At 53.2% G+C, this 15925-nt stretch overlaps 1 protein-coding gene across 9 annotated transcripts in view; it reads left to right on the forward strand.

Moving 5' to 3' along the window:
• Positions 1 to 15925, forward strand: part of IQSEC1 (IQ motif and Sec7 domain ArfGEF 1) — a 470459-nt gene that overhangs the window by 375516 nt on the left and 79018 nt on the right. Inside the window, exon 1 of one of the 9 annotated variants that reach the window (XM_045493962.1) lies at positions 4572 to 4728. The exons of the other annotated variants lie outside the window; for them this stretch is intronic. Within the exon in view, the coding sequence (XP_045349918.1) occupies positions 4594 to 4728 (135 nt within the window). The 5' untranslated portion in view covers positions 4572 to 4593. Of the gene's footprint in view, positions 1 to 4571; positions 4729 to 15925 lie in introns of those variants that run through there. 9 annotated transcript variants of the gene reach the window in all.

The raw sequence follows: 15925 nt of genomic DNA on the forward strand, positions 1-15925 counted from the left end.
TATTCTCATCCATGTCACTGCTTCAACAAAGCCTGCCCTGAGTCCCTGTGTCCTCCCCTAAAGTGAGCCATTATCGCTGAGCAGAATAGCATGCTGGGGCATCGGTGAGACTGCCATTAGACCTCCCTGGTGAGACACTAGGCTTCAGGAAGCCCCTCTCGCTCCCCCACCCCCCAGGCTGTTCAGCAGGGCTACCTCAGCAAGTGCCAACTTGGGAAGGCAGGACACAGGCAGCCAAGCTGTCAGCGACTCTTCGAAGAACTACGTGTATGTGGCCTTCTGATCCAACACGATTGCATTTCAAACCCAGTGAACGTTTTTTAAGCATCTGCTCCTTTTGCCAGAGCCCCTCACGGTGGCTCTCACATATATTATCCCATTTCATTTGCAAAACCACAAAGCCATCCATCAATGTGTGTGAAGGTTCTGGAAGCATAATATTAAAACAATTATGTCAATCCCACAGGCCAGCGGGAAGGATTTGGGATGCTGCACCCTCCCACCTACCTCAGATGACGATCCTTTCTGTTCCTTGGGCCCCCAGAGCCCCACGGTTTGCCAGTTGTCATGCCCAGATGCTCCTAGGGAGACATTCCTCTGGGAGGGGCTCATGAGTGAGCACAGAGTCCAGGCTGACCCACATAAATCCACGTGCCATATGTGACAGGGATATAAAGGCTTGGGCCTCACATGCTGCCTCTTTAGAAGGTAATCCCAGCCTGTGCTGTGTCCCTTTCTGTTGGAATGACACAATCACTCATGACTAAACTCCCTGAGGCCAGAACAGTGGCTGAGGCACCTCATAGTCCCTAGTGCTGGGGGCTAATATAATTTTTTGTTGTGCTCAACTGAGCTGGATCCAAAAAACAAAAAAACAAAAAACAAAAAAACAACCTGCCTTCATGAGGTAGTGAGTTCCCTTCACTGGAGGTATGCAAACTGAGGCTGATCAGAAGATTTATGTTTCTCAGTTGGTTTAGATGCCCTGGAGGGTCATTGGAGCTCCAAGACTCCCAGAGCCAATGATTTTTTTTTATTATTATTATTATCTGAGGGCTTGCTGAAAGCTATCCTGATAGTAATAAAGGTTTGTAAAAATGCTAAGGGCCAGGGTGTTTTAATAAAGCCAGTTGCCTGGGGCTATTATGGGAACATTTCATTATTCAGCTCATCCAGATACGGAACTAGGACCAGTTTTTGGACTTAGCCAGGGGGCCTGAGGATTTGGTATGAAGTGAAGCAATACGGAAATTGAGTGTCTTATGGCAAATCCGTGAGCAGTGCTGGGGTCACCGTTGGTCACCCTGGCTTGGGAAACTTGAGGGAAGAGAGCTTTGGACAAGCTCTCACTTTGGACCAGTCCCTTCCCCCACCCGGACCGGAGTTTGGAACAGGCCAGGACACAGTTTGGAAGGGGCACCTGGGTGGCTCAGTTGGTTAGGCTCAGGTCCTGATCTCTCAGTCCATGAGTTCAGGCCCCACATCGGGCTCTGTGCTGACAGCTCAGAGCCTGGAGCCTGCTTTGGATTCTCTGTCTCCCTTTCTCTCTGCCTCTCCCCCCTTCACACTCTGTCTCTCTCTGTCTCTGAAAAATGAGTAAATCGTTAAAAATTTTTTTTAAAAGAACACGCTTTGGAAGCTGTAACTGGCACCCCAAAGGGGTGGGGTTGGGGGGTAGGAATGGGGGAGCAGGAGGGCTGGAGCACACAGACCCCGATACCCGGACCCTGTATGTGGACTGGCTGAAAGGCTGGCCTGCCTCTGGGGCTGGGTTCAAGTGTCAGCTCTCAACTTCCTAGTGCTGTGACCTTGGATAATTCACAACCTCCCTGAGCCTCAGTTTCCTCCTCCTTAAGATGGGGGTGATGATAGTACCAGCTGCCTAAGACAGTTATGAAAATAATTCTGAGAAAGTGTGTCAATGTCATAGTTATTTTTCATTTTCTCCTTTGGGGATGTCACAGGAGCCACTGAGTATTTCTAGGACCTCAGAGTCCAAATAGAAATGCAAGCTCCATTCATGCAACAAATATTTATGGAGCACCTACTATGACACCGCAGGAGCAAAACAGACAAAAAACCCTTCCCCCCAGGAGTTTTTGTTCTAGCGCCCAGAGACCCACGATGGATAAGTAAGGGAATAAAGGAAATTTCAGAGAGTGGTAAGTGCTACAAGGAATCAGTCTGCCCTGATTGATGTTAAAGGTGATTTGCAATGGAAAAATTCTCCCAAATGGAAAAGGAGAGAACCTGGTTTGGGACCTAGATTCCAGTCCTGACCCCAACTTGCTGTGCAGCCTTGGGCAAGTTCCTTTCTATCTCTGATCCTCGGTGCTTGTCTTTAAAATGAGAGGGTAGAATGAGCCCTCGCAGCTCAGATGTCCTGTGTGGCTGGGTGGCCATGGCGTCGAGGTGTGACTGGTTGTGGCAGGTGACTCTGCAATCACAGCTTGGGGTGTCCGCCTGTCCCCTACCAATGTCAGATACTTCTTTCTATTTAAATGTGATATGCAACCTGTCACACAGGAAAGTGAATAGACATCTGTGCAGCAGCTTAAAGAAAAGTTAGAGACACATACATGTGCCTACCACCTGGGTCAAGAGACTGAGTGTTGCCAGAAGCCCCCTACCCCCACCCAAATTGGTGCTCTTCCCCAACCATTACCCCTCAAAGATTCTCACCATTTAGACTCTTGTGTTAATGATGCTCTTGTTCTTGCTGTGTTACCGCCCGGCGGAACAACTCTTTTTTTTTTTTTTTTTTTTTTTCCAACGTTTATTTATTTTTTTGGGGACAGAGAGAGACAGAGCATGAATGGGGGAGGGGCAGAGAGAGAGGGAGACACAGAATCGGAAACAGGCTCCAGGCTCTGAGCCATCAGCCCAGAGCCCGACGCAGGGCTCGAACTCACGGACCGCGAGATCGTGACCTGAGCCGAAGTCGGACGCTTAACCGACTGCGCCACCCAGGCGCCCCTCTTTTTTTTTTTTTTTTAATGTTTATTTTTGAGACAGAGGGAGAGACAGAGACAGAGCAGGAGTGGGGGAGGGGCAGAGGGAGACACAGAGTCCAAAGCAGGCTCCAGGCTCTGAGCTGTCAGCACAGAGCCCGATGCGGGGCTCGAAATCACGAACCGAGAGATCATGACCTGAGCCGAAGTCAGAGGCTCAACCGACTGAGCCACCCCGGCGCCCCAGCTGAACAACTCTTTACGGTATCATTTTGTTTTTCTTATTTTCGAGCTGTCTGTTAAATAGACGTAGGCTGTAGATAACTTGTTTGGGTCTGGCTTCTTCGGCTTGCGGGTGCAGCTCTGTGACTCCTCCAGTCGTGAGTAGCTACGGTTTGTCCTTGTCACTGCCGGGTCGTATTCCCTCGCCTCGCTGGGGCCACAGTTTATGTGTTCCAGTCTACTGTGATGGACATGTGGGTTGTTTTTAGTTTGGGGCTATTGTTCTTGAACCTGTCTGTGCCCTAGTGTGCATGGCATGCCCTTCTCTAGGGCATTACCTCTCACTGGGTCATAAAGAATGCTGTGTGGTCGTTCCCTCCCATGGCACCCCCTTCTCCCGGCATCGGCTATTATCAGTCTTTGGCATTGTTGCTCAGCTGGTGGGTGTGTAATAGTGGGTCACCGTGGCATTAATTTGCATCTCCCTGATTGCTGATGAGGTTGGGTCGTTTTTGCCTGCTTATTGGCCACTTGGATCTCTTCTTTGGGGAAGTGTTTTTGCCCATCTTGGGCTTTTTATTTTCTTGTTGATTGGGGGGATTCTTTAGGCATTTGAGACTTGAATCCTTGATCATTTATGTATGTTGTAAATATCTTGCCGTTTTTACTCTTTCTGGGGTCTTTGGGTGGACATCTTCATTTCAGAGTTCTTTTTTTTTTTTAAGTTTATTTTTTTATTTTGAGAGAGAGAGAGAGAGAGAGAGAGAGCAGGGAGGAGCAGAGAAAGAAGGAGAGAGAGAATCCCAAGCAGCCTCCACACTGTCAGCGCAGAGCCCAGCTCGGGGCTCGAACTCACGAACCGTGAAATCATGACCTGAGCCAAAATCAAGAGTTGGACTTTCAACCAATGGAGCCGCCCAGGCGCCGCATTTCAGAGTTCTTCATTTAAGTAGTCAAATTTATCTCGAGCTTTATTATCAATGTTTTCTGTTTTAAGAAATCCTTTCCCACTCCATGGCCGTGCATATTCTGTATATTTTACATTAGATCTTTACCTGGAATTGATTCGTGTGTGGCGTAAGATAAGGATCCCGTTCCAAGTGTGCACACACACACACACCATTACCGAGCACCATTTGACGAGCCCTTTTCCCCATCTGCTCTGCCCCCCCTCCCCCCACATACCCATACCTTTCCCGGGGTGGTGGGCAGGAGCCTAGGACACGGGCTCTGGACAGGAGGAGCCAGCAGGAGTGTGGTGATCAGGGACAGCCCCCGAGGGCAAGGAGGGCTGCGCAGGCGGCCCTCCCCCACGGGACCAGCTGCCACTCCTGCCAAACAGGTCTGTGGGGCTGTGGCTGTCACGTGTCCCGCTGGCGCTGACTCGGGCTCTGGCGGATTAAGCAGGGGCTGAGGGCTTATGACCCACGCTGGCCACTGCATAGGCCCGGGAAGGGCTGAGGAAGCTCATCTACGTGGGCCACAGAGGAGGCCCCTGGGGCCAGCGAGGCCGTGCTGTGTGCTGCAGGAGACCCCCACCCAGGGCACTGGACCAAGCAAGGTAAGGGAGGGCCAGGGCGATCCCTGGCTGTGTCTTCCTTGCCCACCTCTGGGTACCTGCGTCTGGAAAATAAACGTCTCCTCCTAAGCCCTTTGTATCCGGGTCTGTTTGAGGCAATGGAAGTAGGAGGTGGAGGGCCACAGCCTGCCACAAGGACCTGCCAGATCTCAGGCCGCTATGCAAACTCACCTGAGCCCACACACAGGCTCAGGCACCCAGCCCACCCGTCTCCCAGGGGGCTCTGCGTCCTCTCCAGTGTCCAGGGCATGCCCGCTAGAGAGAGGGGGTCACTGCCAACCTCCAGTCGGCCCTCCAGATCCCGGTGCCTTTCCCCGGGCAGTGGCCAGTCCCTGGCCTGGCAGGACATAGCCTTACTGCTCTTAGAGTTATCAGGGCAGGGAGGGAGGGAGGAAGTGGGTGTGGACTGAGCACCTGCTAGGTGCCAGGCACCTCCCCTTGGAGTAGGAGTAATCTTTACTCCTACCAGGCAAACCAGGGCAGATTCTCCCATTTAATAGATGAGGAAACTGAGGCCCAGGAAGGGGCCGTGGTTCAGCAGGGGCCTGGGCTGAGAGCATGGCCTGGCAGCATCTCAGCGGAACGTCTCCAGGGCCCCAGAAGTTGTAGGCTCTGCTCCCACCACAGCCTGCGGACTCCCCTTGGTTGCCTGACAAGGCACATTCCCTCTGGAGCAGTGTCGCTCCTCCCCAGGCTCTCTGAGAACTTCAGGTCCCCGGGAAGAAGTGAAGAGCTAGAATCAGCCTAGAACTAGGCTAGGACCTGGGCAATGGTTTGTGTAGTGGGGGTGACAACAAGAGGGGCCCCCTTCTCCGGGTCACTCTGTGGCTACAGTGCAAATGTGCACGAATGGACCACCAATGTGGCCCGTGTCCCAGCAAGCACAGAGAAGGTTTTTACAGAGAAGGTCAATACCTGAGCTCCCTTTTTTCTCTTTCTTTCTGGGCTTCTTATTTTCGGTTTATTTCTAGGAGTTTACTATTTGCTTAGGAAAGCAGGCCCGTGGTAAAAGTGTTCAACATTACAAGAAGATACAACAAAAACTTCATATGCCCCCCACCTCCCGCTCAGAGCAAACATGGAAAGCGTTTTTGTGGTATCTGGTCGGAAATATTCAGGAGCTCTGTGTGTGTGTGTGTGTGTGTGTGTGTGTGTGTGTGTGTGTTTATTCCCCATGCTGTATTTTAAAGAAAACACCCAGCAGCTCCCTCTGCCCCTATCCTGTGGCTTCCCTCTGGGCCTTTAAATCCGCCCACTCGGCTAGAAAGGCCGGCTGCCTCCTCCCTCCAGAAGGCACACATATTTGTGGACGCTGGCACCAGATTTTCCTCGTCAGCAGGACTCGAGGGAGGCTGTAGCCTGGCACGGGGCAAACAGGGGGATTGTTGAGCTGCAAAGAACGGTCCCTCTGTGCCCCATGAAGGCCCAAGTTGGGAGACCAGCTCCCCCTCCTCCCCACTCCAGCAGATCTGGGGCTGGAGCGAGGGCGGAGCCTGGAGACCTGGCACGGGCCCAGCCTGGCTGCCAGCTGGCCATTGGGTGACCTTGAGCATGCCCTGGCCTCCTCCGGGCTCCTGACTCAATGCAGAAGCCCAGGGCATGCAGCAGTCTCTCTGAGAGGACTGAGGGTCTGTCTCCTTGAAGACCCAAGCAAGCCACATGTCACCCTTTCCACCTGAGTTTAAGCCCGTGATGTGGGCTGGGGTTTTCACTGCCCTCCTGCTCAGATTTAATGGGATTCCATGAGGCAGCTTAAGTCAGTGCTAAGTTTTGCTGATGTTTTCTCTGTGGGCCTTGTGATTTCTGGACCTGCCGGTGGCTTATCTCTGCCATGGAAATCTCCCAGAGGGCTTTCTCTGGGGCTTTCTCTCTCCCAGGGCCTAAGAAAGGAAGGCACAGGTGGCTGCATGTGGCCACATGTCCTGCATGCATGATTACAAGTCCTTACTGGAAGGGCTCCCTGCCCCCTTGAAGGAAGAGCCAGATCCACTGTCAGTGTGAGGAGAGTAATAACAGGGACCCCACCCAGTGGGGTGGAGCTCCAGGCGCTTCTAGTGTACAGATGTTCAGGTTGTGCACTGTATGAGAGCAGTTGGCAAAGAAAGAAATGGCAGTCTTGCCAAGCGTGGGCGTAAGAGGCTATGTCCACCAGAAGAGGGCGCCTTTTACAGATTCACATATGGGAGCCCTGCCTGCTGGTGGTAGAACCAGCCTTGAGCATGCTGACTGGCAAAGGAGAGATGCCTGGGAATGGGTTCTCCTCCCCACTTAGGCAGCCCTCCTATGCTTAATTTTTTAGACTCTCTCTCCAGGACTCTGTTGGTAACCTCAGGGGCAAGGGAACTCCATTCTCCTCCGTCTGCGTGAGCGGCTCAAGCAGATCCAGCCCGGTGAATCCTGAGGGAACTGGGCCATATGCCTGGCTTCAGGGGCCACAGAATGGCTTCAGTCAAAACGGACCTGGGTCCACGTCTCAGCTCTAGCTTTTCCCGGCTGTCTGCTCCTGGTCAGGACATCGGTGCACAGACCCTCCACTTCACCATCTATTAATATCCCCCTCCCCAGAACTCAAGTAGGAAGGACCTTTATTTCCCTCTGTGCCTGGCCCCTTGAGAAATGAATGCTGTATTTATGAAGGCATGTTAATCTGGGGACAGGGACTCACGTGAACTAGACATAACTAATTTCATCCACAAATATTTCTGAAGCACCTAGTATGTGCCTGGCACTGCACTGGAGCTGAAATAAATGGGGAGTCGAGCAGACACGATCCTTATCCTCACGCAGCTGTGCAGCATAAGAGAGGGAGACGCTCCCCTGGGCAGCATCCACGGTGCTAGGAGACATTCCTCGATGGGGCCTGTGAGGAGGCCAGGCAAGGCCTCCCTGAAGGAGCTGAGGCATGCAGGTGGAGCCGGGGTTAAGTAGGTGAAAAGAGAGAGACGTGTGCTGGACAGAGGGACTGGCCTTTGCAAAGGCGCAGGGGCAGGAGCCAACTTGCTGGATAAGAGGCTGAGGCCGCGCGGAGGGGGAGGGCAGAGACCGAATCTGCGAAGCCTTGTGGGCATAGCGAGGAGTTTGGTACTCATTTCTTAAGCAGTGAGGAGCCAGGGTTCGAAGCAGGGCAGTTACATGTTGTTAGATTGAAACGTCGGTGAAATTGGGTTTGAGCCCTGCTCTGGTTCCTAACCCAGCCGCCCGCCCTCTGTACAAGGAGAGCTGGGGAGGAGGGGGCCTTAGATTCTTCAGGCAGAATGGAAGAGGTTTGCATGAGGAAGCTTCGGGCGGGGACCACGGCCTGGCTCAGCGGCCCCTGTCTACACCTGCTCCAAGGCTGGGCAGTACCACCCTGTCTGGCCCACTGTGTCCCGTCTGGGAAGGCCAGGCTGCAGTTCTCCAGAAGGGCGAGAGGTGGCGCCAGCGCCCCAGCGGTGGCCGGTGAACGCCGCCCCGTGCCAGGACCAGCCTAGTGAGTGGTGGGATTGGGGCCACTCTGATCAGGCCAGGGCTAGCCACACTGCCCCCTGCTCCTCACCCGCACCCTGACCCGACACCCAGACTGCTGGTTTCGGTGGCTCTGGCCTGCAGTTTTCGCCACCCCATCTTTCGTCCTCTCCAGGGAGGGCTCCATCAGCTGTGCCCTGAACTGTGGTCTCAAACCGATCATAATTTGCCAGCAAGCCCAACCTGGGGACTTCTGGGTGAACCCCCACTTTACAGGGCAGTGCCGGGGTCCTGATCTCTGATCTGCAGTTAATGAAGTCCCAGCCTCACAGGGCGGACAGGGGCATTGACAAGTCACGTGTGTAAAATACAGAGTGCCCAACAGTTAGTCTAGCCAGTGCTGGACATCTAGCAAGCCTTCAGAGCCTGGAAGTCCCTTCCCCAGCTCCACGTGGCCCCTGTCCCTCGCACTGGAGTTAAAGCACAAAAGGAGCCGATGTGTGTTGAATGAAGAAGTGCCCTTTCCAACCAGAGGCTGCATCCCAGAGTGGGGACCCTCATGGCTCAGACCATCCACCGTATCGAATCCCGCTTCCCTGTGATCTGTGCGTCTTGCATTTTGTGCGAGTGCCTTGGTACTTCTGGGCCTCTGTCCCTTGGGTAAGATGTGGACTTTGCCCTCTGTGTGGCTGGGAAGGTTGCTGCGCCCCAGTGTGAGCGCCGTGGAGCACCGGGCACAGAATCGGTGCTCCGGAAGTGGCAGCCGCGGCCACTGCTAGTGTACCTGTCCCTAGTGTAGAACTCCAGGTGACCACCAAAGGAGGCCAAGGGGAAGGAGCTAGAGGCTGCATCACAAGCAGCCTATAGCAGGAGGGAACTTACTAGAAGGTAGCGTTATCCCCAGACTGTCGAGGAAAAATGGGAAGCAAGCCTGGAACAGGGCCCCTCCTGAGAGCAGGCGTCAGGATCCACTAGGGATGCCTCCCAAGAAGGAGGTGCCCACTGATCCGTACTTAGGCACCCGCAGGCAGGGCCGAGCCCATGAGAGGCCCACCGGGGGGCAGCCACCATAGGGATATTGGCCCACTGTGGGAGGGAACAGGAGGGGTCTTGGGAGAAGAAATGGCCTCAAGGAAGACAACCGGGTTCCAAGCCCAGTGCCCCCACTCCTGGCTTCCCATCCCCATGCGCGGCGGGGATTACCCTTAACCAGGGTAATAATTACCGCGGACGTAGCTGACATGTTGAACAAATTGTTGTGTGCTTGTAATTACAAATTGCATTTCTAACACTCCAGGGGGTTCCCAACCTTGATATCTTTGCTATTAGACACATAAATTATACTCACTTATGGAAATGGCGAGAGAGACCAAAATTGTCTGTGGGTTGTGCTGCGTAAGGGATGCTCGTTGTGGATCCGCTCCAGGAGTCTGGGGTGGCCCAGTCTGGGTCTTAAGGTTTACTCTTATTTCGTGGGGTGGGGTCGCATTCCCTTACCCGCCCCAGGCCGGATTGGCTCAGAGGCTCCTAGGCTTTCCCTGCCTAGGCCTACAGGTTGGAATCCCAGCTCTGCCACTAGCAGGGGAGCGGCCTCAGGGCATACCGCTTAACCTCTCTGTGTCTCCCTTTCCTCGTGGGCTATACAACAGGACTTGATAACTGGCCGCAGGAGAGCGTATGGGGAGCACTACCCAGCATTCGGAGGTGCTCCCCGGGGGGGCCTGACCCTGTGGGATGGCAGCCTAGTCTTGTTCCCAAAAGGATGGGAAGAGGGCCTTGACCTCCCCGCCACCCCCCACCCCCGCCCCCCGCCCCTCCACTGGGCCCAGGCCCCACCTGGGCCCTCCCCAGCCTTCTGTCAAGTTACACTACATGCTTAAGGATATTTCTTGTTGGAAAAAAGCATATTCTCAGATCCCTGAGACCCGAGCCACATGAAATGATTCCAGGTGAGCCACAGATTCAGCGTTCGGTAACAAGGAAAATAATCACGTGGGACCCAGAAGAATGCTATTCCCTTCCCAATGCTCTTCCGGCCCTTCTAAGTATTTCAAGACCAAAGTGTCAGTGAGTGCTAAAGTTCTTTAACGCCTCTTTATCACTCAAAAGAAGGCTTAATTGTATCTTATTATTTTATAGGAAGTTATATAGTCACATGGTTCAACAGTTAAAGATACAAAAGGCACACAATGAGCACTGAGCTGCCCTCCCGGCCCTGTCAGGTTCCCCCAGAGGTAACCGCCATCCGGATACTTTATGCATATGTCAGCCTGCATGTGTTTACTCCTCTCCCTTCCTTCTGTACCCGAATACAGCATTCATCACCTTCCTGGTTTCACCTGGCAATATATCGTGTATCTCATTCCCGATCAGGATATAAAAGTGATCCTTCTGTTTTATGGCTGCCTTCCATAACACGGATTCTCCATACGTAACTAATTCCTGTGTTAAACAAACACAGAGCGGGACTAGAGCACAGGACATCTGCGGGTGACAGGATCCAAGCAGGATTTTATAACGGTGTTTTGGTGATTTGTTTTTATGGGAAAACTGAATTTATTCTCAGTGAGACTGGGATTCTTTGTTGATGGAGCAAATATATAGTTTCCCTGATATAAAGAATAGTGTTAAGTAATCGGTATACAGGTGCTATGTGGTCATTGGGAAAACCAACCTGGGGCTAAATCCAGGACGCTTTTTTTTTTTTTTTTTAATGAACTGATTTCTTCTCTTTTAAAAAAAATTTTTTTTAATGTTTATTTATTTTTGAGAGAGACAGACAGAGTGCGAGCGGGGGAGGGGCAGAAAGAGAGGGAGACCCAGAATCCGAAGCAGGCTCCAGGCTCTGAGCTGTCAGCACGGAGCCCGATGCGGGGCTGGAACTCACAAACAGAGAGATCATGACCTGAGCCGAAGACGGACGCTCAACCGACTGAGCCACTCGGGCGCCCCAAATCCAGGCCATTTCTGCCAGCAGAATTCTGCCCCCTTCATCCTGTGGCCTCATTCCTCACTGCTCACCCGTCCCCACTCTTCACACTCCACATAGATGTAGATTTTGTGTGTACGATGTATGATTCTACTTTCCCAAGCGAACCAAGCTTTTGCCTATGCTGTTCCCTGTACCTGGAGTGCCCTTCTCTTGCCGGGCCACCCCATGAATTCCCTTTCGTGCCACAAATCCCAAGACAGGCATCACCTCTTCCAGGAAGCCTTCCCTAAATGGCCATCCCCGCAGCCCTCTGCCAGGTGGCTCCCACACTGCACTGGTGGCCCGTTTCACTGCCCTGGCTAGTGCAGATTCATCAGAATCACCGAGAGTGTAGAAATTTGCATTTCCATTGATTTGAGAACCACCGGTGGCATGGGAAGAACACAGGCTGAGCATCGGTGTAGGTGGGTTCTAATCCCAGCTCCGTCCTCTACAGGTTGTGTGTCTTTGGACAAATTACTTAGCCTCTCTGGGCTTCAGGGCCTCCGTGATAAACTGGGATGCCTACCCACCGTATAGAGCGGCTGTCAGGATTATGTGAACTCCTGTGGGAACAGGGCTGGCACCAATGACTCTGATTTGCCTGCAGTCCCTTTACCCACCAAGCTTCCGGAAGGTAGGGCCCACGCCTCTTTGGTTCTGCATCCTCTGAGATACGCAGCCAGTGCCTGACACGTAATAGGTCATCATAAATGTTGGGGGCGGTTGTTGAAACGCATTCAGGAACGCCCACGTTCTCCGTTATAGATTTATTCAAACAATGACTCAGACATCACACATATCCCGCGTCCATTAATTCCGAATCAGTGGAGTCGAGTCAAGCTGGTTGCCGTCTTCCTCCCCCTGGGACAAAGGAAGGTGTTTAAATCAATAACATAAAGACGATTGCAGAGGGGAATGTTTAACCCACTTAAGAGAAGCTGTCGGTCAGGAGCACTTAGTGGCATCCGTTCGCCAAACAGGCGTCCCCAGCACTTGTTATAAATGAACGTTATAAATTCATTAAGGGAGAGGGCCGCTGGGGCACTGGCTTGGCACCCCCGCGGTAGCTGTTTCTGTGGTATGCACGCACTGCAGAAGAGTAAGCCAGCTGCTTCCCTACTTCCAGGCATTCCCCGGAACGCCACGCGTCTGGATCAGTGGTGGCCGGCTGGGACGTTCCGAAACAGAGCCAGGCCTTGCAGATTTCTGTATTTCTTTCTAGATTCCCTCACGTTACCTGCTCCCTTTAATACAGATGGGCCCCGGTTTAAGCAAAGCGACTAGGAAAGAACCCCGAATACGTCAAGGACGGTCACTCGCTTTGCTTAAAGGGATGCCTCTTTTATTGATAAAGTCTTGAGCGGCTGGATCCCGTAAGCAACGGGCACACCGGAGATGAAAATGGGTAGACCCTCAGAGACTATCTGTGGTGTAAAAAGGGGCGCTGGCCCCGACGGAATAAGACAAGGGCGAGAACGGGGAGCGGGCAGGGGGCCTGCCATTCCCAGCTCACAGGCCTTGTGCCATCGCTCTGGTTGTCCTGAGTGAGAATGACTGGGTCAACAGGACTCACTCATTTATCAGACATTTATTGAGCACGTACTGTACAGCAGGTGCCATATGGATCCTGGGGACACCGTGGTAAACAAAGTCCCCTCCTTCACGTGAAGATCTTCGTTCTGGTAGAGGGGACAGACCATAAACAAGCAAGTAATTAAGCAAGATAAATATAGGCTGGGAGATGGGCTTCACGGGGAATTAGATGAGCTAGAGAGAACGGGGATGTGCTTTACCTGGGGGTGTCCCAGAAGGTCCCTCAGAGGAGGTGACAGCAAGCGGGCCGCCGTCTGTTGGAACATGTGTGTGCGGTCTCAGAGCCCTTCACATGTGGGGTCTGTCTCTTTCCCAGACTGTAGGCGTGGGGGTGGGGCTTGGAACCACAGAACCTAATTCCTCCTTCCTCTCTCAAACTAGTTCAAGAGGCCCTCTGAGCGTGAGCTCAACCCCAGGGCAGGCTTGTTGAGGGAGGAAGGGAGAGGCACAGGCAGCTGGGGAGAAGGGAAAAAGGCAGGACTGCTTGCCCGATTTGACCGCACCCGGGCCTCTGGGACGCCTCAGCAGAACTGGCAAAAGCCTCAAGTCCTTCCCAGGCCTGGCCACCACGATGCCCCTCCTGCCTCTCCCCAGCTGCTCTCCACTCCAGAGGGGAGGTGGGGCGTTCCCCAGGGCAAAAGGAACCGGGATTTGTGACCGGGGTCCCGGGAGCTGGCGAAGCGGGGGCAGTGGGAGGCAGAACTCTTGCTGGGGGCCCAGCACTTGATATGTCACTGAAGTCTTTGCAACAACCTCAGTGATATGCGTTGTTATCCCTTCCCATTTGACAGAGGAGACTGGGGCTCAGAGACGCCATGCCTGAGACCACCCTGCCAATAAGGGGACAGGGCGGGGAGTCTGACTCCATAGCTGGTGGGGCGTGTGGGGGCTAGATTTGCTTTTGTTATTTCCATTACATCAGCCACGAAGGGAAATGGTCTTCCGCGGGGGACTTCTTGGAACTAAACCTTGAAGACCAAAGGGAATGGTGTTATAAGCACAGACTTGGGAATCAGACAGCCCTGGGTTCAAATCCTTACTTACTAGCTGCTTGGCCTCAAACAAATTCCTTAACCTTTCTTCTTTTTTTGTTTAATGTTTATTTATTTATTTTTGAGAGAGAGAGAGAGAGAGAGAGAGTGCATGTGCACACAAGCGGGGGAGGGGCAGAGAGAGAGAGGGAGACAGAGAATCCAAACAGGCTCCAGGCCCTGAGCTGTCAGTGCAGAGCCCGACACGGGGCTTGAACTCATGAACTGTGAGGTCATGACTTGAGCTGAAGTCGGATGCTTAACCGACTGAGCCGCCCAGGTGCCCCATTAACCTTTCTGAGGCTCAGTTTCTCTTTCTGGATGATAGGATGAGGACAATAATAGTAGTATGTTCCTTAGAAGGTTATTATAAGGCTTAAATGAGATGATAGGTAAAGCATTTAGCATGGAGCCTGCATTCAATAAGCACTTTGTGTAGGGGGAAGACCAGGCAGGTCTAGCTTCGTGGTTACGTTCATGGTCTGCGGGCCAAATGGACAGGTGCTCAAATCCCTATCATCCAGCCTCTAGGTGTGTGGCCTTAAGTAAGTTACTCAACCTCTCTGAGCCACAATGTATCTGTAAAATGGAGGGTTGTTGAGCATTAAATGCGATCACTTCTGTAAAGTGCCTGACCCAGAGTGTGTGCCCCATGACGGGTGGCCTTGGCTGTCTCGGGAGGTAGCAGTCCCCGGACTTAAGGAAGAGGCAGGTAGAGGCAGGGAGGTGGGGAAAAGAGGTTCAGAAAGACCCATCCACTTGCCCAAGAGGCAAGATCGAACATGAGATGCTGGGAAACCAGGTTATGACGCCACCAGGCGCCCACGCCCTGAGCCTTCCCACTCTGTGGGGGCAACGGTGGCACAGGGGAAGGGACTACCAGGCTCTGAAGGCCTGCTGGGTATCCGGCACTGGCTAGGCAATTATGGGTGTTCTTGCCAAGCCCCGCAGCGCTCCTGCAAGGAAGGTGTACAGGTGAATACACCGAGGCCCCAGGAAGCTGTGTGAGTCACCCGAGGTCACATAAGGGGATTGATAGGGAGCTAAAGATGCATGTCCAGGCCCACTGGCCACAAGGCTGCCTCTTCCACCTGCAGTGGAGAACTGAGGTCCCTCTCAGGTCCAGAGAGTGGACACAGAGGGGTTGGACCTGGAAGAGGCCTGGAGTCATTTTCCTGGAGCTGTCCCCAAGGGAGGGCTGACTCCCTCCGCATAAGCATCGTGGACCCTGCCCCTCTATCCCTGAGGATCTGGCGGTGGCTTCCTTCTGCCACCAGCCAGGGAAAGGAGGGGTGAGTTTGAGGGGCTGAGATGGGGGTCACTTTTGATTGTATCCAGGGGGCTGGCAGGGCCGCCTGATGGGAAGTATGGTGCACAGTGTGATTCGGGGGTCAGTGCGGGCTCAGGGAAGAGCCCTTCACTGGTGAAGGTAGCAGCTCAGATATTTGCTTCTAAATTTCTTCCTGATGTCGTCAGGCCTCTTGAATCCTGCGAGAAGACTGGCAAATGGCCATTTCCCGTCCACTTGAACAGAGACCCATAATTGCAGTAGCTGCACTCAGAAGCCACAGGTCTGTTCTCCACAGGCCCTGCCCCCTCACCTCCAGGCCAAGCAGCCAGCTTACCTGGCTGGGCCCAGCAGAGGGACCAGGACGGATGGAGCGTGCCCACAGGAGTGGCCAGACCTAGGAGGGATGCAATGAGCACGTTGTGACCCACGGCCACCACCACCACCTCCCTTCCCTTTTATGGCGAACTATCACCCACTGGGTGGTAGGGGTCGCAGTGGGCGCTCGGGACCTAGAAGCATGGAGGGCTTCTTGGAGGAGGTGATCATTCCCAGCTGTTTTGTTCACATTGTCAGTCACTGAGCACATCCTGAGTTTTTCAGAGCTCCTACAGAGCCATCCTATACTGGTACGGGGTTTTGTTTCGTTTCGTTTGGTTTCTCCTTGCATCTGACCCTGTGTCCTAACCATGCGGTTCTGTTATTGCAACCCCTCCCTAAGGATTTTCCCATGCCCTCACAGCCCGTGTTAATCCCCTTGTCAACTGTTGGCATAACAGAACTGCGTCTAATTTTTATTGTTCATTTAAAGACCACAGGAAAACAGCCTTCTTACACCTCAAA

This window comes from Leopardus geoffroyi, chromosome A2 (assembly GCF_018350155.1).
Source record: "Leopardus geoffroyi isolate Oge1 chromosome A2, O.geoffroyi_Oge1_pat1.0, whole genome shotgun sequence".
Classification (NCBI taxonomy): domain Eukaryota; kingdom Metazoa; phylum Chordata; class Mammalia; order Carnivora; family Felidae; genus Leopardus; species Leopardus geoffroyi.